This window comes from Glycine max, chromosome 19 (genome assembly GCF_000004515.6).
Source record: "Glycine max cultivar Williams 82 chromosome 19, Glycine_max_v4.0, whole genome shotgun sequence".
NCBI lineage: Eukaryota > Viridiplantae > Streptophyta > Magnoliopsida > Fabales > Fabaceae > Glycine > Glycine max.
This window is the reverse complement of record NC_038255.2, coordinates 7,972,179-7,997,593: the sequence shown is the minus strand read 5'-3', so window position 1 is coordinate 7,997,593 and position 25,415 is coordinate 7,972,179. Positions and strand designations below refer to the sequence as shown.

The window sequence follows — 25,415 nt, the reverse complement described above, 5'->3', positions numbered from 1 at the left end:
AGCAATTTTATATGGGACAGTCTAAGATAAGCCTTAAAGAGTTAGCCAGCGTTCGACGCAAGGCACCTGAATCAATTGATGATTATTTGAACAGATTCAGACTCTTAAAGGCAAGGTGTTTCACCCAAGTCCCTGAACATGAATTAGTCGAAATGGCTGCTGGTGGCCTAGACTATTCGATTAGAAAGAAATTAGATACCCAGTATTTAAGGGATATGGCTCAATTGGCTGATAGAGTTCGACAACTCGAACGATTGAAGGCTGAAAAGGCTAGAAATTCTAAGTTCCACAAGAAGGAAAAGGTTGCATATGTCGAAACCAATGACAGTGACCAGGAGTTCGATATTATTTATGAAGATATCGAAGACAATGAGGTTGATTTAGCAGAATTAAAACCTGGACCTCCTTATGTTTGTAAACTTCTTAGACCTTCCAATGGAAAAAACCCTGTTGAACCTAAAAATGATAAATTTGTGTCTAAAACTTATACATTTGACATAACTAAATGTGATGAAATATTTGATTTATTAGTCACAGATGACCAAATTGTTGTTCCAAAGGGCTTGAAAGTACCCCCAATTGAACAACAGAAGAAAATGGGTTATTGTAAATTTCATAATTTCCTTGGCCACAAAACCTCACGTTGTGTTCTTTTCAGGGATTTGGTTCAAAAGGCTCTCAACGAAGGGAGGCTCAAATTTGGTGAGAAACCAAAGGTTGCCCAGCCAAATGCTGAAACATCCAAAGCTGCTGAAACTCTCTATGCAGAACCACAAGAAATAATGATGGTCGAAGCAATGGAGTTGTCTCAGGTGCAAGTGCAGGGCATATCTGAAGAGGATTACAACGAACAAATGAAGGCTGTGTATCCTCATGCTGAGGAAGATTTAATTGATTTCTTGAACAGATGCAAACTCGAAAGCAAGAGTGTGATGCTCTGTCCTCGCTGCAGTGCAGTATGTGATAGGGAGGCTACTGAGGGCTTCAAAAAATACCAAGTTGTTAACAAGGGGGCAATGCAGAACCAACGTTTCGATAAAGGCAAAAGAGTTATGGTGCAGTCGAACACTAATCAGAAGTCTGGTCGAAGGAATACTTTCGCTCCTCCTGGTTCAGTTCCGGTCGAAAAATGGATGCACCAGGGACTCATAAGGTTCAACAAAGGGGCCATGGAAGTAGGTGGTTCGAGTGGAACGAAGCAAATTGGCCCACAGGAGGCTAATAAGTACTCTTATAGGAACAATTACAGAGGAAAGAATCCTATGATGAGGACCCAATGGCGTAGGTTCCAGCGTCAGAAGAAATTGGCCCAACAGAATCTGCAAACGGGCCAGTATAAAGAAGTATCTAGGAGGCCAATAAAAGAGAGACTCCTGCCTCCAGTGGATGAAGATAAGATGGAGGATGAGGATCTACTGGATTCTGAACCAGACTTTGATGTCATTTGTGTGGTATCTATCTTGCCATCTGAATATGATGTCCAGTCTGAAGTTACTGAGATCGAAAGCGAGTTCGATCATTTTGATATGGCTGACCCAAAGCCAGTATGTTACTATGTTATGAATAATGGCTGTGTGGAAGAGCAATTAGCTTATTTCGAAAAGCCAGATTTTCAGATGAAAAGTCATCTCAAACCTCTTTTCATCAGAGCAAAAGTTGAGAATGTTGGAATCAACAAAGTGCTCATAGATGGAGGAGCGGCTGTTAACTTAATGCCTCGATCTATGCTCCACAAGATCGGGAAACATGACACTGATCTATCTGCCCACAACATTGTGCTTTCGAATTATGAAGGTAAAACTGGCTATTCTTTGGGAGCCATTCAAGTAGATGTTGCTGTAGGCAGTATAGTTCGACCAACTCTATTCCTGGTAATACAGTCTAAGGCTAATTTTAACTTGCTATTAGGAAGGGAATGGATTCATGGAGTTGGGGCTGTGCCATCTACCCTTCACCAGAAACTCATTATCTGGAGGGAGGATGGGATTGTTGAAAATATAGAGGCGGATCAAAGCTTCTATAAGTCAGAGGTCGATAATGTTACTGCACAAACCTTTGACAAAAAGTTGGCTAACATAGCACCTTGTGGTGACAAGGAGGCTGTTGTCGAATCAAGTGACAATGTTATCCACTCTGTCAAACTCCATCCTACTTATGGGTTTATATGGGAGAGGGAGGAAATTGATGCTGTTCCCTCTGAAGATGGAGTCATTCCACCAACTGGGTGGAATATATATGAAGATTAATATGATTGAGGCCACTGCATGGGCCAGAATTACGGCTTATATGGCCGAAAATAGACTAAATACGGCCTTTGAGGCTGAATCTCAACAAAATATGGCAGTTGAAGCCAAGATCGAAGATCATGAAAACAAAGAAACAAAGGATCGAAGACTGGATTGTATTTATGATGATGAGCCGCTGGGTTTTGAGAAAAATCCCATAAGTGAGGTGCCAAAGATGCAGGCTCAAGATCCTTTGGAGGAAATCGACATTGGAGATGGCTCGATAAAAAGGCCAACCTATATCAGTGCCAATATCACCTTAAGTCTAAAAGAAAAGTTGGTGCTTCTTCTTAGAGAATTTAAAGACTGTTTTGCTTGGGATTACCACGAAATGCCTGGGTTAAGCAGAGAAATGGTCGAAATGAAATTACCGATTAAGGAGGGAAAAAGACCAGTAAAACAACTACCAAGAAGATTCGCACCAGAAATCATGTCCAAAATTAAGGAAGAGATCGAAAGGCTGCTGAGGTGTAAATTCATCAGATCTGCCAGGTATGTCGAATGGTTAGCAAATATAGTCCCTGTCATTAAAAAGAATGGAACTCTTAGAGTATGCATAGATTTTAGGGATTTAAATAATGCCACACCTAAAGATGAATATCCTATGCCAGTAGCGGAAATGTTGGTAGATTCAGCAGCTGGCTTCGAATTTTTAAGCATGTTAGATGGTTATTCTGGTTATAACCAAATATTTATTGCTGAAAAAGATGTGTCAAAAACAGCGTTTCGATGCCCAGGTGCTTTAGGCACTTATGAGTGGGTGGTTATGCCCTTTGGGTTGAAAAATGCTGGGGCCACTTATCAAAGGGCCATGAATTCCATGTTTCATGATTTTATTGATACATTTATGCAAGTTTATATTGATGATATAATCATCAAATCCTCCTCAGAAGATAGCCATTTGGATTACCTTAGGCAATCTTTCGAACGAATGAGGAAACATGGATTAAAAATGAATCCATTAAAGTGTGCTTTTTGTGTGCGTGCAGGAGATTTCCTTGGTTTTGTGGTGCATAAAAAAGGCATTGAGATAAATCAAAATAAGACAAAGGCTATTCTTGAGACGAAGCCTCCTTCGACCAAAAAACAGCTTCAGTCTTTGCTAGGAAAAATCAACTTCTTGAGGCGATTCATTTCGAATCTAAGTGGCAAAGCTCAAATTTTTTCGCCATTACTTCGACTCAAGAAAGATGAACCATTCAAATGGAATGAAGAGCATCAAAAGGCTTTCGATGAAATTAAAGAATATCTGATCAAGCCTCCTGTGTTAATGCCTCCTAGTCGAAACAAGACTATGAAGTTGTATATTGCTGCGTCTGACAAGACCATTGGTAGCATGTTGGCTCAGGAAGATGATGATGGCATAGAACATGCAATTTATTATCTTAGTCGTGTACTAAATGATGCAGAAACTAGATATACTGCCATAGAAAAACTTTGTCTTTGTCTGTATTTCTCTTGTGCAAAACTTAAGCAATATATAAAGCCTGTTGATGTTTATGTGTATTCTCATTATGATATTATTAAGCACATGTTGTCAAAACCTATTTTACACAGTAGAATTGGAAAATAGGCTCTAGCATTAACAGAATATTCTTTAACGTACAAGCCTTTGAAATCTGTTAAGGGTCAAATTGTGGCTGATTTTATTGTAGATCACTCATTGATCGAAATGCCGCAAGACTATGTGGATACAGAGCCTTGGATTTTGTATTTCGATGGTTCGAAACACAAACATGGAACTGGAATTGGAGTTTTAATAATATCCCCCAATAAAGTTCCAACTAAATTCAAATATAAAATCAAAGGGCTTTGTTCTAATAATGAGGCTGAGTATGAGGCTCTAATTACAGGCCTTGAAATTTTAATTAGCCTGGGGGCAAGAAATGTTAACATAAGAGGTGATTCAGAATTAGTGTTGAGGCAATTAACACAAGAATACAAATGTGTTAATAAACACTTAGCAAAATATTTTGTGATAGCAAGTTCTCTTCTGAATCATTTCGATTACATTAACATTGAGCATATACCTCGACAAGAAAACCAAGAAGCAAATGATTTAGCCCAAATAGCTTCAGGGTACAAAATGTCGAAGGAAAAGTTAACTCAGTTGATCGAAATAAAAGATAAACTGGTGTTACCAGAGCCATTAAGCACTAAATTGCCAATGCCAAAACTTGTGGGGGCAAGTACACCACAAAATAATGAAGATGAAAGCATGGATGATCTCCAGGGAAAAATTCAAATTTTGGCCATTGACAATATGTTAGATAATGATTGGAGAAAGTCCATTGTTGAATATTTGGAAAATCCAATAGGTAATGTGGCTCGAAAGATTAAATATAGGGCTTTAAATTACGTGATTGTGGGAAATGATTTGTTTAAAAAGACTGCAGAAGGAGTGTTGCTAAAATGTCTAAGTGAATCAGAAGCATACTTGGCAGTTTCCCATGTTCACAGTGGGGCCTGTGGTTCGCATCAAGCAGGTCATAAAATGAAATGGCTTCTATTTCGACAAGGTTTGTATTGGCCTTCGATATTAAAAGACTGCATAGAATTTGCTAAAGGCTGTCAGGAATGCCAAAAGCATGCAGGGATACAGCATGTACCTGCTAGTGAGTTACACTCCATAATCAAACCTTGGCCTTTCAGAGGATGGGCTTTGGACCTAATTGGTGAAATCAAGCCTGCTTCTTCTAAGAACCAGCGTTATATTATAGTTGGTATCGATTATTTTACAAAATGGATCGAAGCAGTCCCTTTGCCAAATGTTGATCAGGAAGCAGTAATTAGTTTCATTCAAAATCATATTATTTATAGGTATGGTATTCCTGAAACAATTACCACTGATCAAGGTTCAGTTTTTACTGGACGAAAAATGCAAGAATTTGCCAAAGAAACTGGCTTTCGATTATTAACCTCAACACCATATTACGCGCAAGCAAATGGTCAGGTCGAAGCAGCCAATAAGATTGTAATTAACTTGATTAAAAAACACATTGCCCAAAAGCCAAGAAATTGGAATAAAACGTTAGATCAAGTTCTATGGGCATGTAGAAATTCTCCTAAGGAATCAACTAATACTACCCCATTTCGACTGACTTATGGGCATGATGCTGTACTTCCGGTCGAAATACATTTGCAATCAGCCAGGGTACAAAAACAAATGGACATTCCAATCGACCATTATTGGAAAATGATGTCAGATGAGTTGGTTGATTTAGATGAGGAGAGATTAAGAGCATTAGAAGTTTTGACTAAACAAAAAGAAAGAGTTGCTAAAGCTTATAATAAGAAAGTAAAGTCAAAAACTTTTAATATTGGAGATTTAGTTTGGAAGGTTATCCTGCCCATAGATAGTAAGGATCGAGTCTTGGGCAAATGGTCCCCAAATTGGGAAGGACCGTTTAAAATAATTCAGATCTATTCGAATGGTGCTTATGAGTTAGAGGAGCTAACCCCTCAGAAACGTACTTTGAGCATAAATGGTAAGTATTTGAAAAAATATAAACCAACACTGCTCGAAGTTAAAATAAGCATAGAATAAGAGAAATACGGGAAACATAAAAATGGCGATAACAGTAAATTGCCACGAAAGGGCATGTGTCAATATTACATCGAAAAGTAGAATCGAAATACAGAATTCGAAATAAAGAAATTATAAGTTCTACTAATGCATGACCAAGTCCTCATATAGTTTCTTCAAGGTGGCCATCTCTTTAGTTAAGACCTGGTCAGCACTCTCCATAACTCTCGCCTCATCTGCTACAGCTTGAGATGCGCTAAAGGCCTTCAGGCCTTCCCTCCCTTTTTCAGCAACCAGTTTCTGAATCGAGTTAGCGGCCTTCTCCTGGAGTTCCTTGCGTTTGGCCTGCTCTGTTACAATTTTCTGCCTTAGATCATCGACCTGAGACAGCAAATTCGTAATAGTTGCCTCCCAGGAGGAAATGTTATCATCACAGGCTTTGATCTCAGAAGATCCTTCTTTCGCCTCTTTGGTGAGACGTTCGACTTCATGTTGAGCAGCTCGGGCTTTCTCGAGCAGAAGGATATGTGCCTGTTTCTGGGCATCTAGTCTGGCGTCATTTTCGCGTTTTTTCTGCACAGTACTTGCAAATTGATCGATAATGGACTCGATTTGGATAACTTTGCCTAGAATCTCATCAGAGGTAAGGGGGTTGTGCAATTTCTTCAAAAAGTTCAGGTGCCCAAAAGCAGCAGAGGGGTTCTCTTCAATGGATTTAAGTACGTCTTCCCGTGCGTATTCCATTGATAACTTCAAGAGCAGGCAATCTTGGCGTACTGAGGAGTTTATTTCGGCATCAGATGAGGACGAAGCACCAGGAATCTTTTCACTTGAGGTGTTGGCTTGACTTGTGTTCAGCAGGAGTCGAAGGGCTGCAGCAGGGTCTTCGTCTTGCATTTGAATGAATGTATCTTCTGCGATCCCTATGCTAGCGGAAAGCTTAGATGTCGAAGACGCCGGGTAAATGTCCGAACCTCCAGCTTCAGCCTCTTCTATGGCCTCTTCATCGGAAAAGTTTTCTTCAGATGAACTTTTCTGACTCGATCCATGAGGACTGCTGGATCCAATGCCTTGACCTTCACCCTGTTCCTCAACATTCACTGCATCCGTCTCAGGAGCGGGAGATGTTCGAGCATGTGAGGGTATTTCTTCTACAGAAACATTTTGTTGTACCTGATTCGAATTATCATGGAAAAAGGTTAACAAATAGTTTCGTATAAGCTATGATTTAAAACACATTAAGAGGATGATACCTCGACGGCAGGTTGTTCTGGTGGTGAGTCCGGTTGATCGACAGGGTTGCCCATCTCAGCAACAGAAGGAGTAGCCTCTACTTCAGTGCCGTCAATATCGGTCGAAGGTGGTTGGACGTCAACAGGTTGATTGTCACCTTGTTCTTTTGAAGGCTTGGTCTTTTTCTTTTTCTTCTTGATTGGCTCACCACCCTCAACAGCCACAGAAGGTTCAGGCTCGACCTGCTTCACTTTCTTTTTCTTCTTAGGCATTTGAGCCTGGGAATTGCCTGCCTCTGTTTGTTCAGCAGACTTGGTCGAAGTCGCAGGTAACTTTCTTTTTCTTATAAGAGGTCTTTCCTCTTCTTCCTGCATTACGAGGGTAAAGAATTGTCAGAATATAGACTTGAAAGAAAGCTATAATATTGACATTAGAAATAAAACTTGCATCTTTCTCTTCGTCTAATTCGACGACCGCATGCTTCGAGCGTTTTGAAGTCGTGGTAGTATCAATGCTATCATATTTCTTTTGACTCTGAAAAAATAAAGAAATATGAGGCAAGACGTTAAGAGTAAAAGATAAGTTCAGAAGAGTTACCTTCTCTTCTTGTTTCCCTTCTTGGATCTTCACCCCAGTGGGTTTCTTGGGTCTCACATCAGCTCGAGACGTTTCAGCACTTTTCTTCGTCATGATTGTTTTGCCTGAAAATAAGAATATTAGAAAAGGCAAAAATACATATCAATTTAGAAAGTCAAAAGTAATTTAATACCTCGAGCTTGAAGGTTTGAGCGGATATTCTCGACCGTTGGTTGTGTAAAACCACTCTCAAGTCTGGAGATCATGATAGTAGTGTCTCCAACTGAACGGGTCGAATAATATTTCTCCCACCAGGTAACAAACCCCATGGTGCAAAAGTGGGAATGGTTGAACTCAAAAGGATGCAGGTTATAGTTTTCATCAAGAGAAATCTTCAAAAACTTCTTGAAAGTCTTTTCCGAAAGATTGGCCCCTCTTATAACGTCTCGAGGATCTTCGAACAAGCTTTTAGGACGGATTTGCGAGAGGCCAAATTGTCTTGAAACCAAATTAGGCTGGTATCCAACCAGGCCTAAATAGTTCGATTGAACACCTGTACGACAAGACAGGATCTGTGGATTCAAGTAAAATGACCATATTTCGTTCACTTCTTCTTCATTGTCCGGATCGACAGCAGGAAAATAGTCAGTGAACCAGGCCGGGCCAACCTCTCGACTAATGAATGGAGCATGTTGGGGAAGAAACTTGTCAAAGCTCAGAAAAATCCTCATGTACTTTAGGAACAGCTTTCGTGGGTTTTGATCTAAGGTCTTGGGTGTTAATCGAAGTGCTCTCTGGCCTTCGATCGAGCGATTCGCAACTTCTTCAGCATAATCTTGTGGGATTATTAATCCCATTTCTTGTTCGAAAGTGGCATTAAGCCACAATTGGAGAAGCCACATAGGCCCGGACACTAAGAAGGAAGACCCATCCTTCGATTTCTTCAGATCATCGCATGCCTCACCAAGCGATTCGTATAGCACTGCTAACAAGAGGCGTCCAAATCCAAATTTCTGACCTTCATGAATTTGTAATGCCATTGGAATAAATCTTTTGGCTACTTGCAAGGATTTCGTGCAGAAGACATAGTGGGATAGCCACAGGGTTAAGAAGGCTACGTGCTCTTCATCAGAAACCTCCTCTTCGACGGGTCCTTTGTGTTCAGCTATATATTTGGAAAAGGTATTCTCCTTATATACTAGCTTGATATTGTCACTAGAATTAGTGGGGTCATAAGTTTCTCCGCTAGGCCTAAGGCCTGTGAGGGCGGCTACATCTAAGAGAGTAGGGGTCATCATACCACATTTAAATTGAAAGGTGTTGGTAGAAGACTCGAAAAAGTGCATAGCTGCTATCAGCATTTCTGGTCGATATTCAGGACCAGATCGAGAGAATTGTATCAAATCAAAGATGCCATATGTCTTCCAGAAATCCTCATACGCTTGTTCGACTCGATCAAGCCAAGGTAGGTAATCCCTATGGGCTATTGACGGGGCGGATCGAAAGAGTTTGTGGGGTTTGCTTAAACAATTAAAGTTGTAAGGCTCACTATCAAAAATCCTAGGTTCGCAAGTTGGGTAGCAGGGAAATACCTTGTTCATTGTACTCGAAAGTGATTCTTGGTCTGGCAGGGGTCCACCGAAAGCGTAAACTGTTCTTTCCACTGCGAAAGGGATCATCACCTCTGATTCCCAGGTTTCTGTTTGTTCGGCGTCACCATGTGGTTCTGGAACCACCTTTTCTCCATCAGTCCTGACTGTAAAATGGTGCCACTTCCCAGCAAACGGAACTGCTTGTCCTTGCGACATTGTAAGAAATCTGAAAGGGGATGATTTTCTCGTGAAGGGTTTGGTAACTGATAGAATCAGTGAGTAAAAGCTTGGACTCACGGAGAACAATGGCAAAGCTCAGAGATACGGTGAGGTTGATGATGAAAGGAGTAGCAAGTTGTTATCTGAAAATAAGAAAGCTTCGCCGGAGATAATGGATACGAATTAGAAGAAGAAAGGTTTCAGAAGCGAAGAAGAAGAAGGGTTTCGGAAGCAAAGAAGCTGAAGGGGTTTTGTCTGGGGTTTCTGGCGCTATTTATGGGATTTCACTTTTAAAAGGGGAAAAACAATATAATAAGAATCAATGGTCAAAAATCAATCACATCAGATTTCCCTTCCGATTCCCCAGCATGACACGTGTCCCACTTTGCCTAGAAAAGTGGAATTAATGATGGGTAGTGGGAGATCGAGGCGACGGTTACACAGTGAACGTGCGATCATGACGCCGTTTCAGGAAAACTGGTAGAAGAAGAGAAAAAATGTCAACTTCTCATCTTCCTTCGATCTCGAATCGAAGCAGACATTTTTTGGGGGCAATTTGTTAGCCCATATTTTTGATGAGCTAAAATATGCTCTAAATACGCATTAGATGTCGTCTTGAATTTCGAAGCGTATTAAAGAGCAAGAGTCTTGTCAGATCCTGTTCGAATCGAAAAGAAAGAAGAGTTTATTGAAAGGGATTCACGGGATCAAAGAAGTATTTATGAAGTATAAGGCTAAGACAAGAAAGAGGGCTTCGAACCATTGGGCGATTCGAACTGGTGTATGGTCGAGTCGAAGTCAAGGCAGCAAGATTTCTGGACTTAGCACAATTTCTGACAAAACTTCACAAAAATCAGTTCGACTTCGAGCAATGTGGATAACCGTTCTAAGGAGCAGTTATGTGCATGTAAGGTGTACGTAGCAGGACACTTGGCATTAGGATAATGTTCGACCGTTAGGGCAGTTTATTTTCGAATGTCTATATATAGCAGTTTTTTAGTCAGATTTCGAGGTCGCAAATCATTTCTACAAAATCCTTATATACTCAAAGTACCCAGCGCAGAGAGAAACGAGTACGCAAGGAAAATGTATGATTGTGAACCATTTTAAGTTTCTGCAAACTTTACATTTCGAATGCAATGCAATTTCCGCTTCACTTTATAATTTCTGTTTTTTAAATGGTTCATTCGATCGAATGAACTCGTTGAGCCTTTTAATTCTGCAATTTACCTTTCCCTTGTCAATTTACTTCCAGCATTTCGATCCTGTCAAACAATTTTACTTCCTGTAAGTCTCAAACCAGTAAATGTTTGTTGCAATGATGAACATTCAAAGCTTTACATTTAAACACAAAAACACAAATGACATGCTCCTGAGATTCACTAGTTGATCTCGCAAGCAATTAACTTAGACTACCGATTGTTTACCAAATCCCAGCGTAAACAGGACACTACCAAGCAATTTGTAATTCTGTTTTTTATCTTCTTTTTTCTCCACTACAATATTAGAAGGAGATAAAGACATTTTAAGCTCATACAATCTTTTCATATTTTATGACCCCCAAAACTACAAAGAATGCTCCCAATTCATCAACAATAAGTTGGTACCTTTAGAGAAAAGACATGCTTTCTGTGTATAGCATTATTAGCGCACAGTTGATAGAAAATGAAGTATTGTATATGGGTATGATCGAGTGTCTATTTCTTGAGCAAAGCCCACATTGAGTAATATACCAAATAGAAGTGAACTGCTTATGCTATAAAATGGAAGAGCTGCATTTAGTTTTAAGCACGGAGCCGTGTGATAAGCACAGAGCGAACTATTCTTTCGCCTTTTACTAAAGAATACCGTGTGTTTGTCACTCTAAGCGGCATACGCCAATTTTTTATGAAAGGGTCTTCGAAAGAGGACCTACAATCTTAGTCTAAATTATGTCAACTTTTTTAAACCATGGTTTTTTATAATTTGCAAATGTTAACAAATCTCGAGCATAGTTTTACCACTTGGCGTGGGTTATTTATTTTGATACTCTAATATTATTTGGTCAGTAAAAAAAAGCGGAATAATCTTATTTGTGGTTTTAATATTATGAGCTTTTTTATTTAAAGGAGGTAAATTAAGCCGTAAATCACAATAGATATTCATAGGTCGTCACAACGCAGTTATAAAATAAATATCACAATTAATATTCTAAGTAAAAGTATTTTCTATCTCTAAAATGACCAGAAGATAAAATGATATATATGCACCAAAAGATTAACGTAACAATTAGATATAATACAAGTGAAAGTGGAGTGAGTTATAAACGACCTTCACTTGCTGCAACAGCCCTTTGTTTTTTTTTTTTTTTTTTATAAAAAAAGTCACATCCGAAATCATATATTGGCATTGTTGAGCACCACCTCGAGTTGAAAAATATTCGTGGTAAAATCTAGAATTTTTTCACTTACGGGAACATGGATGCTCATTTTCATGTCACGTGGATCCAAAAATGTCAAAAGCTAAACCAAACATGCACTTCATATATACATGAAACGATTAAGAATGTAGAATTAGAATATATGTATCTTTTGCTTATTAAGCTTTCATAAAAGGCCTTTATTGAGGTAGAGTAGTGTTTTCCCGCATGATAGCGTATGTAAAGAAATTCATTAACTAAATTCTTGATTGACTATTAGGCGTCCACAATAAAGATGTTAATCCTTGGATCTTAAACAATTATTTGTAGATCTCATGTGTTACATCAATTTTTAAGAATTGTACAAAATTTATGAGTGGCGAAAGATGGTAAGATCTACAATACAAATTTTACCAACCATCTTTTTGTAATCATTTAGTATCTCACATTTGAATGAACTGGGTGTAGTATCAAGAAGTTTCGGAGTTGCAAGAGATATTGGGCTATGGTCAAATGGTGGATAATTGGGTTTAATAAACATTTGGTCAACATGTTTATTTACTTATATGGGTCGAAGTGAGCCTAATGGGGTTCAAAATATGCAAAATCTTATATTTGTATTTAAAGCATACAAATAATTTATTTTTTTATAATGAAATTATTTATTTTGATAAAATACAATAACTTTTTAGTCTATAATGTCACATTTTAAATTAAATGAATACACATAAATTTTCTTCGACGGTGATAAAAAAAGCTAACATAAAGTGATGTTAATAAGTATCTTCATATTAGTTAAAAAAAAACGGAAAATTTCGTAATAGAATGAATATATGTATATATAATAACTATTAAATAGGTGAGATTAAAAAAACTACTAAATAGGTAAAAAAAAGTGGTTGAAATATTTCACTACTTTTTTGGCAAGTATTTGTTTTTTAACCATCAGTTCTTGACGACCCAATGATTGGATCTCAGAAAAAATTTCAATCTCATACAAATTTTCAGTCTTTTGAATCAGTTATGATGAGATTAATTCTCTATCTGAATTTAGTGACACTTAAAATTTCCCATCCCTTCTTGAATGTATATTTCGCATGAGATTGATCAATTTAGATTTTTCCTCCCACAAACTGAACGTATATATGTGTTGTGTACTAAACTGTACTCATTAGATTTTTCTCAAGTATTTTTTTCTTTCAAGATTTTTCTCAAGTACTTTAATTCTTCATTAAGTAGATCCATAAAACCAGATTAGAAAGGCAGGGCAAACATTAAAATATATGAACATGTGTCTCATGTTTTGGCACTTGGCACATGCACAAACCAAAAACAACTCATGCTCATAGATCGAGCAGGTTAAACAAACCAGTGGGCTGTTTTGTTCAAGAAATTGGATTTTGATAGGTTGCAGGGTTGGCCATCCATGTCCTACGCGTTTGTTTGTGTTTGTTTCTAAGGTCAAGGTGCCCCCAATTGGAAGAGTTTTCCCTCCAAATCCCTATCGCACCATATAAAGTACATAGACATACCAGAGAACCCACGTGGTTGACCAATAATTCTACTACAATATTAACGTCCATGACATCACATATATGCTACTACTATCATAATAAAAGATTGGAGGTATTGGCAAGCAAAATCAGCCTGCTTCAACTACCATATGTTTAATCAGTGATAATGATTTAAATAAATGATCTTATATTCCTTAACAAAATGATTTATAATTTGAATTATGATTCATCTTTTGAGTATGAAATAAATTATATTAGGAAAAAAATATTTATTTTATATGGCTTAAAGTTCCTGATAAAGATTTATCACTTTTTTTACGGAAACAACTTGGTATCAATAACATGATTAAAAAAAATTATCATGATTAATTTCCTTTTTATTTTTATAATTTTTTTTAAAAAAATCTACTAAAATCTCATGGTTTTGTCAATTTTTCTTCTTTGATATTTCTCATTTTTCTACTCTTATATTAACTCACTTAATTATTTAAAAAATAATTAACTGACCACTTCTTATTAATTACATTAACTCCTTAATTATTTAAATAATCTTATACTTATATTTAAAATTTATATATTATATTAATTCCTTTATTGTTCTGTAAAAAAATTCTTATTGTTTAAAAAAGTTATACGGTGTACCAAGAAAGACTACTATAAATGTTAATAAAGCAAAAATATTATAAATAAGGTGTCGAATTCAAAATATTATAAATGAAAAAAAATATAATTAGAAGAAAAAATTTCACTAAAAGATGATACATCAATTTTTTTTATGGAGATTAATCATTGATAAATCTAGGGAATATTTCATTCCATTAACATGATAACATAAAGCATAAAAATTATGTATAATTTCGAGAAAGAAGCAAATATAATTTAATTTACTCTTTTCTATTTTTTCAAAAAAAAAAAAAAAAAACTAGCTAGTATATCGTTAACTTGTTCACTGGTAAATAATTAATACTTTGGGAAGAAAGTGGGGACATTATTTGACTATGAATACGTATTCGGTGTATTCCTTAAATTAATTTTCCTTTCTTTTGACATTTGACTTGGAATCTTGGATGATTCATATCTTGGTATGACACTATTGACTTATAGCTTCGACTGTTATTTAATATAGCGTGTAAAAAGGCCTCTCTAGTTGAAGAACGAGGACCACAGAGTTTCACTTTCAACCATGTGTGGTTTGGATAGAGGGGAAGAAAATAGAAGGCTTAATATTAGTTTATTTAAAGCATTCAATTAGATCCCTTAGTTGGATAAAATTTAAAAATAAAAGACCTAATTATATACTAAAAAAACTAAGAAATCTAATAGAGCATTTTTAATAAACTAAGGGATCAAATTGGGACCAAACTTAGGGATCAAATTGTGATGATGAATTTTAGATTATGTTTTTTAGAATATTGGAGAAAAATAGAAGAGAGGTGAAAAAATTGGAAGAAAAAACAGAGTATAAACAAAATAAAGTATTTGTAATTACAACAAAATAATGTGTAACTCAAAGTACAAGTATAAAATTAGCAATCACCCTTTAAACTTCCATTTGATTCTTTTATTTTCTTCTTCCATTTGCATTTTGTTTTTTCTGATAACATATATGAACGAACTAATTAAATGTATCAAATTGGTTTTTCAGAAAATAATATAGTCTTGATTGAAATTAATTTAAAAACAATACTTATGATGAAAGAAATGTATGACTAAAAGTCTAAAACAATAAAAAAATAATGTTAATAACACTTTCTTTAATAATTTATGTGATATTTGTAAAACAAGAAACGGGACTCAATTGACCTTTTTTTTTTTGACCGAGGACTCAATAATCCTAGTAAAATCCATATCATTTAATAAGTGTCGAATGAAAATTATCGAATATTTTAATAAGAGTGCAATATATAGAAAATTAATTACAGTATTTTTTTTATTTTTGGTTTAAAAAAAACAGTAAAACCTTTGAACTACAATACGCAGGTGACCCCGTCAAGCAAATTTTTGAAAGTGCTGAGTCAGCTAATAGCTGATCATGTAAAAATATTGACTCAATTGCTAAAACTTTATCCATATATAAATATGTAAACAAACCATGTTCTTGTTTTATCACAACTATGATAGACTCATAATTTTTCAAGCACAACAAATTTGATCTCTCGTTATGTACATGTATGTATATAACCTATAGGGAAAGTACGAACTGAAAATATTTTCCATCAATAAAATTAATCTCAACCATTTATGTATAATAGTTGCATTTGTGTGGCTAAAATTAGTTAATTTTAATTCTTACTAGCTAGTGGTCCTCTTATATATATAGATATTGTGTCTGTGTGGCTAACAACACTAGCGAATAGCCAGTTTCCTTCTATGGTACAGTCATCTTTTAAAATTAGTAACATTTTATATTGGTAATTATTTTCAATATTTTTAAAACAAAAAATAAAAATTGCGAAGAGAGGATGGGCTCATTGCATAAAAAATTGAGATTGTCCACGGAGCTAGCTAGTATTCACAGTGGGCAATTTTGACGAACTAGTATCTTTGACTTAAAGTTTCATTCCATTTTGCAACCAATGAAATTTCAATGCATCTTGTTGGATGAGCATGCATTAACATGGAAACTCAAGCAACATCATTCATATTTTTATTTACTTTTATCGGTCAATAATAAGAGAAATTCCAACTTACGATTACTTTCTTCAACCACCAAATCAATATTATAACTCCTTCAATATCATTCACAAGTTTGGAATTAACAGTCCAATTCCTCTATTCTATGAATATTTAAAATGGAAGTATAGGAATACAATAATAACACAACTTTTTCTATTAGTAATTTTCTGGGTACTATTAGTAATGTTGCGATTCCATATTAATTTACCTAGCCAAAGTCATATTTTTCACACGTTCATTTGAATTGCCTTGTTTTTATCTTGGTGTTACATCCTTTAGAACCGAAAAGAGAGGTTTCTTTATAGTCTTCTTCGTTTACCAAGATGTAATTTCGTTTTCTAACAACTTAGATTGATGTGTATCCCCTTATTTCTATGGGAACTAGAGATTGAAACCTTATAGATTGGCTTTTGAATAAAGTTGAAAACTACTTGCGACAGTACTAGTGCTAATTGTGATGGTTATGGTCCAATTCACTTGGTAGCTAGCCCCAAAGCTAAACAATTTCCTGTAGTTTCTTTTAAGTTACTAGGTGCACTTTTAGAAAGTAAAACATGAAGTGCTAGTTGTGGTGGTTGAAATTTTAACATCATAATTTATTATGCATGCATCTGTCTTATGATAATTTCAACTATTCATCTTTTAATATAAAAAAATGTATTTTTTTTTTCTTGTTAATCATTCGTTAATAACTATGCACATGCCACGAGCATTACCAACACTAAGAATAATGTAAACCAAAACAAGACTCATCAAATAAAAAATTGTGTTAGATACACAAATATTATAAACTAAAGTTGGAAAGCTTTTCAATATTTGAAGTTCACCTAAGAGGCTAAGATCATGTCCATACTCGCTTATCTTTTCAGAGACCTTGAGACATCAATTTCAACTTTAATTTTCACCACTAGTCCCTGACTTTATCATTGATTAATTTGCAAAGTGGCAAAAAATGCAACCAAAAAGAGGTAGTCAAAAATCAATCATTTCAGACACAGTACCTGGTTGGCAAACATTGAAGAGAAGGAGATGGCTCTGGAAATGCCAGGGGCCACTGATCATAATCATAGTCATGTCACCTTCAAGTTGATCACCAGAACAAACAGCAACCACTATGCAAAGAGGGGGCAAAACAAATCAACAAAAAAGAACACCCTTCATTCCATTAATGTATTTAAAACAATGATCTAATGTGCTTTTTAATATTAATGTTCAATTGGCTCTCTATGTTTGTTAGACTTCAAATATTTATTTCTGAAAACATTTTTATTGTTACTAATCAATCCATACAGGATAATTCACTGGATTCGGCCTAATAGTAGGGATTGCGTGGTAGATTTTTATAAGATCATAAATTCAATTCTGATTGTCACCATTGTATGAAAAAAATGAATCCATACAGGACAATAACAACCAAAAGCAGAAGATAATCCTTACAAGTTATAACTGCACCAACAACTTTTTTCATTTAATCTTAGATTCATACAGAAGTGGAGAAAACCAGAAGAAATAGAAGAAGAAAAAAGTAAGAGAGGGACACAAAGTTAAATCAATGTATCTACACTTCGTGTGACCAAAGAACAAAAGAAGAGAGAGAAATTAAACACTAGGAAGGGACAGGCATGAAAGCAACATTTTCCTGACATTTTGTGCCCCCAAATCATGTGCCTGCATTACATCATTGCTTGTCCATCCCATTCTCACACACACACACACATCTTTTCTTTATCACTTTGTCTTCTTGATGCAAACCATTTCATTTACCTTTTCAAAACTCTACACCAAATTTTCCTAATCACATGATGGTAAACCTGGGAAGTACACATAAAAAGGTAGACCCCTCTCATTTGCAAATTAGTAAAACTGTAAATTAGAATTGAACATTTTTTTTGCTTTCTTTAGAGTAAAATTACTTCTTGCTCTTATCTCTATTGTTGGAGAAGATTGAGCCTAAACCAAAAAGGTTTGCAGAAGGAACATTGAGAACAGGACTAACTCTAACACCATTATTAGCATAAGACCCATGACTCCTCTTTAATGGAGGCTTTTGATGATTGTGTGAAGCCAAGTGGTGAGACTGAGAAAACCTTGTGCTGGAAGAAGAACGTTTCTGAGAATTTTGCTTAACCTCTTTTGAAAGTGGTATCCTTTTAACACTTGGTGAAGACCCAGTTGAGTTGCTTCTAGATAAAAGTGGCAAAGGACACAAGCTACTCCCATATCCACTTCCACAACTACTACTTCTCTTGAACCTCCAAAATGACTTGGAACTTTGCTTCTCATCCACTTCATCATTCAACTCCTTGCCAACTTTGTGACTCTCTTTCTTTGAGCTTTTTCTGGTGGTGGAAGAAGCATTGTCACAAATAGCTTTTGGGGGAGGTGGTAATTGAGGTTGAGGTTGAGGTGGTGGCGGTGCTAGTTGGCTTTTTGGCTTCAAAATAGCATTGTTGTTGATGTTATTGTTCTTGATTTGTGTGGGAAGGAGAACCCCATGTGAGAAAAGCTCATCTGCTGAAGAGGACTCAAGCTCTAAGCTTTCATGAACACAGAAATCAAAATCAATGCTTGAGTTCAAGCCAGATGAGTTTGATCTCAAAGGGTGCTTCTCAACTGGGATGACATCTGATTGGGAGAAGTCATGAGAGAATGAAATCCTTGGACTCATTGACACCCCACAATTTTCTGAGCAAATCTCAACAACCATTTCATTCAATTCAATTCAACCCTTTTGTGATAATAAAAACTAGAGCAAATAATTAAAAGTTAAAAAAAAAACCACTCACAACAGGATTCTAAAAAATTGGGAAGTTCACCACATAGGGTATGTGTTTTTGGATTAAAAAGGTTCAAAAAGTTGGTAGCAAAATATTGAAGTCAATTTAGATTAATCAATAATCAATACCAACCAAAGACTGCAATATAACAAGTCTTGGTTTTCAAAAAAGAAAAAAAGGATGGCGGTAAGAAGGTTTGAATTGTGATCAAATATGTATGTAATGAAATCAAAGTTTGCAAGGTTTTTGATTTTCAATGGTCCAATGGCGCAAGAGAAAAGGGATATGATGAGACAAAGAATAATGTGGCATTTGGGGTTCAAAGATTGGGATTTTGGAAATGGAAATGATGATGAGTGGTTTGATGAAGAAAGATTCAAAGGTTGGTTTTGTTGGAGAGGGTGGCAGAGAGATGAAAACCATAGACTGATTCAATTCAGCACAGCCAGAGCCGGTGGTTAAGAACCTTTAGAAGAAGAAAAAAAACGAGAAATTATGTTTGTACATTTTTTATATATAAAAAATTATTAAAGACAAAAAAACAATAAAGGAGAGAGAAGTATTAGATAAAATAATAGATAATGATTAAAGAAATAGAATAATATAAAAAAATATAATACCGAATATTATATAAATAAGAGTTTAATGAATGAGTTTAATATTAATGTACTCACATGTAAAATAAAATCGTTTTATCTTATCATTTAATTATAAATTACTATTTAAAATTATTTTATGATAATTATTTTTAAAGTAAAAAAATTATCATGTATAAAAATTTATGATTAAATAATTGTATAATTTTGTTTATAATATTAGTGCATAATCTTTTTTTTTCTGAATGAATATACACTATCCAATTATAAATTATTTTTTGAATTGCATTAAAATAATTATTTTAAAAGTTAAAAAACATATTATACATATACATTGTGATTGAATGAGTGTGTAAAACTTTATATACTCTTATATAACTTTTTTTTTTATAAATAATAATGTAATAACTCTAAAAAATGTTGTATTTATAAAAATTGAGGTTCAATATATCAGTATTTCTCAGAACTTTTTAATTTCTTTTAATAAGTCCTTAAATTAAAAAAAAAAACTATATTTGAATAATTCATTTTCAACCATTTTTATAATTGAATTCTTATAATTAATTTATCCGGACGTGAAACTATCGAAAAAATAAGTCTAGGATAGATGAATAACTCAAGTGATCCAATTATAAAAATTGCCTAAAATCAACGATTAAATTATATTTTTTTTAGTTTACATACCTAATTAAAAATTCTCAAATAATTTAATGATGCACTAATGTAATAAATTTAAAACTAAATTATACAAAATTTATACAAGACTCTCTTTCTTATTTTGTTTATTACATCATTTATTTTATCATCTAGTTCTTTATTTTTTTATTGATAAAGAAATTATATAAAACTATTGTATGAATAAAATATCTGCATTTAATAAGTGGAAAACTAATGATGGAACAAATACCAAATGATTTGTTTCTTTTTATTACACTTTTAAGAAAATTGATTTTTAAAAGGATGACGCAATGCGACAGAAAAAAAGTGTTGCGTGCTTCATAATCTATGACTTCTATTTCTGTCTTTGAACAATCCGTTTTTCAATTTCTTCAAAAAAAAAAAAATCCAAATGCATTATACATTGAGTTAATAATATGAAAAATAAAGATTTACTTGTACTTTTGTTTTCTTTCTTTATTTTTTATTTTCATTTTTTAATTATAAATTTTTTGTCTTAATATATAGTTATTAAGAATATAAGGTGACAGTTTTGCAACTAAACAGTACAAAAACAAGTAAAGGTCGCCTAAACTTTTTCCTATCTATGAGGTTTTTTTTTTCTTTTTAAATTTTGATAAATATGAGAGTAAATAAAAAATTGAGACAATGATAACTATATTAAGGGTATATATAAAAGATCTCACTTCTTTTTAAAAATGTCATCTGATTTTTTAATATTAAATTTTGACCGTTTATGTTTAATTATGTTATCGAAATTTAATTTTCTTACTCTTAAATAAAATATTTCATCTTATAAGATATATCCTATATATAATTATTTTGTAATTAATTTCATATAATTTTAATTTTTTATAAAATAAATAATAAAAGATTTAAAGTGATTATAATTTTAAAATTAATAAAACTAACAAGTTCAATTGAGTTTATTTATAAGTTTGAATGAGTCAGATGAAAAGAAAAAAAAAGTTCATATTTAAATCAAGCTTTGAGATAAATCAATTCTTATTGAGACGAGTCAAACTTAATTTAGTTCAACTCTATTCTAGTCATACTTTTTCTCATCACCACTACTACCACTACTATCTTCCCTAATTATCGTCACTAGTCCATTAGTGCCACTCCCATAGTGATGGTGATGTTAGTTGTGGGAACGTTGGTGGAAAAGGTTGTGATAATAGTAGTTATTGGATGCATATCAATGGGCAAATTTACGTAAGGGGGCTCATTTTAAAAACTATTTACGGGATGGGGTCTGTTTCAAAAGAAATAACGGAGGGGGTTTGTTTCTAAGGGGAAACCGCCATTGCCACTGGCGGCATGGCTGAACCCGCCATTGCCACTGGCGGCAAAGCTGGAGAAAGGGGTGTATCGTCACTGGTAGTGGCGATATAGGCCACGTAGGAGGGAGAGAGGAGGGTGTCGCCAATGGGAATGGCGACACACCCAGCTGGTACCGCTACCCCTTATGGCGGGATAGGTCTCGTGGAACTCGCCCAGGGTGCTGGCGAGGCAGCCATGCTTCACGTGAAGTTCAGCTTTTCAGGCTTGCAGGCTTCTGCTCTCCATTGTTTAGGGATGCAGCATAGCATTGTTTAGGGATGCAGAGTAGGATTTGACCATTGTATACGCTTTTCTTCTATAAAATAACTTGAACGTAAACCTTGGATTCACACTTCTTTTCTTCTACCTTACCTTTGCTTTTCTCCATTCTTGAATTTCCTGAGTGTTCTCCTTGCTGTTGGTGCTTTGCTTTTGCTGAGTTTTTTTTCTTCCATAGTTCATAATTCCTAATTGCTTGGTAAGTGATTTTCTTAAATAACATTTATATATTTATATTTTATGATTTATATATTCTGTTTGTTAATATTTTTAAAATAATAGGTTAGCTAGATAGGTATTGTAAGTTTAGGTTAATTAAGATTAATAAGTATTATAAGGTTAGGTTAGTTATTATTATTAATAAATTAATAAGTATGCTGTTATTAATTTTTATGTAGTAACGGATATTTGAAGAGTAGGTTAGGTTAGGTTAGTTAGTATAAAAATATTATTTAGTTTGTAGTATATATTTGAAGGTTAGTTTGTATAAAAATAAGTATGCTGTTATTAGTTTGTAGTATATATTTGAAGGTTAGTTTGTAGTATATATATGATATTTTAGTAAGCCACAGTCAAACGTTCCGACACACTTAATATTAGCCTTAGAAATATTAGGCACACACGTAATATTAGATAAGGTAGAAATATTAGGTATAAATTAATATTAGCGTACATATTTGTAAATTTTAGGTAGACATAAATTTTTAGTTTTTATAATATTAAGCATGTTACACGTAAATAAATAATTGTAATATTAGAGATGCGTAAATTTGCTTTATTAGTGTTATATTTTTGTGTGTTATATATTTTTGTATGTTATATATAGATAGTATAGTTTTAAATAAATGAATTAATAAGTTAATATTGTTTGAGTTAATAATTTTTAGTTTTTAGTTTTTAGTTATATATATATATGATCAGTGTTAGTTTTAGTTTGTAGGTTAATATTAATTGTTTTAGGAAATTTATGTTATTAAATATATGATAGATTGTACATTATTATAATTTTTGTATATATATTTTTAAATAATTTTTTGTATTTCAATATTTGTTTGTATTATAAATAATTTGTTAGTCCATATTTTATTCAATTATTTTTTTGTTAATTGTAGAAAAAAAATTATTTATTTAAAGTTTTGTTCACATGTATTTTAATTTATGTATAGAATATATTAAAAATTGGCCAGTTTGATTTTTTTCAAATTTATTGTTATATATTTAATAATGTTTTTATAAATGTGTGTAGTTTAATTTAATTTATATTATCTACAAATAATGTATTATATTTTTTTTTTTGTAGTAGCAATGGCATCTTCATCATCATCTTCATCACATGTTAACATTAAGTCTGGCCCCATCGATGCTGATGTATTATGGATGCAACCTAAACATGTTTCAGAACATGTTTGGAATGGGGAAGAAGATAGGAAATTACATATCAGACGAGCTGTCCCCACGTATCAAGGGGAAGAACAAATTCCTGAGCAAATTTTTCCTTTTCTTCTACAATCTGGTTTCGCCTGGATTATCAAGATGGGGTACTTAAAAATAAATGCCTCATTAATTAGTGCTCTGATAGAAAGATGGAGGCCGGAAACACATACCTTTCACATGAGATGCGGAGAATGTACTATTACTCTCCAAGACGTCTCTGTATTGTTAGGTATAAGTGTGGATGGTTTACCATTAATCGGTCCAACAAATCTTGATTGGGCTGATTTATGTGAGGAATTATTGGGAGTCAGACCACAAGAAGATGAAATTAGAGGTAGTGTGGTTAAATTAAGTTGGCTGGCTCACCATTTTGCCCAAATAAATAATGACGACGACGAAGAACAAGTACGAAGGTTTTCCCGTGCATGGATATTGAGATTCATTGGAGGTGTCTTGTTCGTTGATAAAAGCAGTAACAAAGTTTCGCTAAGATACCTTCAATTTTTACGTGACTTTGAAGAATGTGGCAGATATGCATGGGGAGCTGCCGTACTTGGTTTTCTATACAGAGAGATGTGCAATGCCACCGATTATAAAACTAAATCAATCGGAGGTATGTGCATCTTACTACAAATGTGGGCATGGGAACGATGTCCAACCTTGGCTCCAAAGAGGACTCCTTCCCAAGTAGAAAATACACCACTGGGGCATAGGTTAGTCATTTTTAGCAGCGTCTTTCATTTCAATAGAATAAATGGTTTTAGCATATATTAAATTTTAATCTTTGTAGATGGCTGCGACGTGGAAACCAACATATCGACAATGATGATGTGAGAGTTTTTCGTCGCAAGTTAGATATTATGAAACGTCATGAGGTAAGAACATGTTATTCTATTTGTAAAATAAAAAATTATATGTGTTATTTTACTAAAATGTTCATAACTATGTTGTTATATGCAGTTTGTGTGGGAGCCGTACCCATCAACCGTAATATCATTGTTGCCTCCCATTTGTTTAGTCGGAAGTCTCGCGTGGTACGCGGTGGTGCCACTAATTTGTTTCCAAGTTATTGAGTGGCACCAACCGGACAGAGTATTGAGACAATTTGGGATGCAACAACCAATTTCAGAGTTTCCTTCACAACCCTTAAACATTCATGGCATAACATTGAAAGGGAAACATGACGAAAATTGGGGGCAATTGTTCGCCCCAATGATTGATCAATGGAATAATCGCCATGCATTTAGGGTCGACGCTTATCCCCGACAAGAAGGCCTATTGAGTTTTAACTCGGACTACATGATCTGGTATAGGCGAAAGACAAAGATGTTTGTTGACCCAGCAAATGCAAAGACGGCTACATTGGTATTTTTTAATTTTTTTCAAATTTTAACTTGAACTTTTATTTAATGATGGCCATTAATTTTCTTACCCTTATAAATGCAGGGTGAAGTTGCGGAGGCATTACAATACATGGTGTCTCCTCAAGGGAGGAATACATGCACATTTGATGATCTCGTGTCTTATGTGGAAAAAATTACAATTTTATCCGAAGAGCAAGAGAGAGTCACTGAGCCAGTGTCACATGGTCCCGCATCAGAGCGTCAATTTCCTGCACAACAGTTTCACATGCTTCAGTCAAGTATTGAAACTCAGGGGATAGACAGAAGAAGGGACACTATTGAAGCGGAAGAATATTCCCAACAAATGGCGGAGCATGGCCATGGAATGTATTACACGCCACAAACATTTGCTGAGTATCCGACACATATGTATCAGTATCCTTTTCAGGGTCATCACACTGATACTTCTGCAAGCCAACAATCGTTTGGTGGTGTTGCAGAAACACAAGCTCATTTTTCATGGCCCACAATGACCCCTTCACAGCAATATCATGGCCCAATTCCAACACCTAATGCCCCGTTAGGAACACAATGGAATGTACCGGGACAAATACCTAATACGGGTGACTTATTCGGTGTTGATTTGCGGCACGCATTTTCTGCGGAGGCTGACGAAGAAGAAGCGGGGAGGCATCGGGGCAGAAGAAATCCTGATCCCCAAGCACGAAGATGAGATCGACCATGTGGCACATCCTCACGACATCACGGACACCAAAATGAATGATTTGCATGTCTTCGTTTATTAAGGCTTTGTTGTATATTTGTAATTTGACATTCATGGTGTAATGTATGATATTCAGTTTATTAAGGCTTACTTATGGATAATATTTATGTCGTGTATCAAACTATAATAATCAATGAACCCTAAACCAAATACACTCTTCTCTAAAATCAAAATAAAAAAAC

At 34.7% G+C, this 25,415-nt stretch overlaps 1 protein-coding gene and 1 non-coding gene across 2 annotated transcripts; one reads left to right on the top strand and one right to left on the bottom strand.

Annotated features, from left to right (window-relative positions):
• Positions 1–11,225: 11,225 nt before the first annotated feature.
• LOC113000645 (U5 spliceosomal RNA) lies at positions 11,226–11,344 on the top strand. Its single transcript, XR_003265970.1, has one exon. It is a non-coding gene; the product is annotated as a U5 spliceosomal RNA (small nuclear RNA).
• Positions 11,345–17,471: 6,127 nt separating this feature from the next.
• Positions 17,472–19,265, bottom strand: LOC100818205 (uncharacterized). Its single transcript, XM_003553195.5, has one exon. The coding sequence runs from the start codon at positions 18,724–18,726 to the stop codon at positions 17,929–17,931; it is 798 nt and encodes a 265-aa protein (XP_003553243.1). The 5' UTR covers positions 18,727–19,265; the 3' UTR covers positions 17,472–17,928.
• Positions 19,266–25,415: the final 6,150 nt, after the last annotated feature.

Coding starts and splice junctions, on each gene's coding strand:
- LOC100818205 (XM_003553195.5), bottom strand. CDS start 18,726: ATGGTTGTTGAGATTTGCTCAGAAAATTGTGGGGTGTCAATGAGTCCA.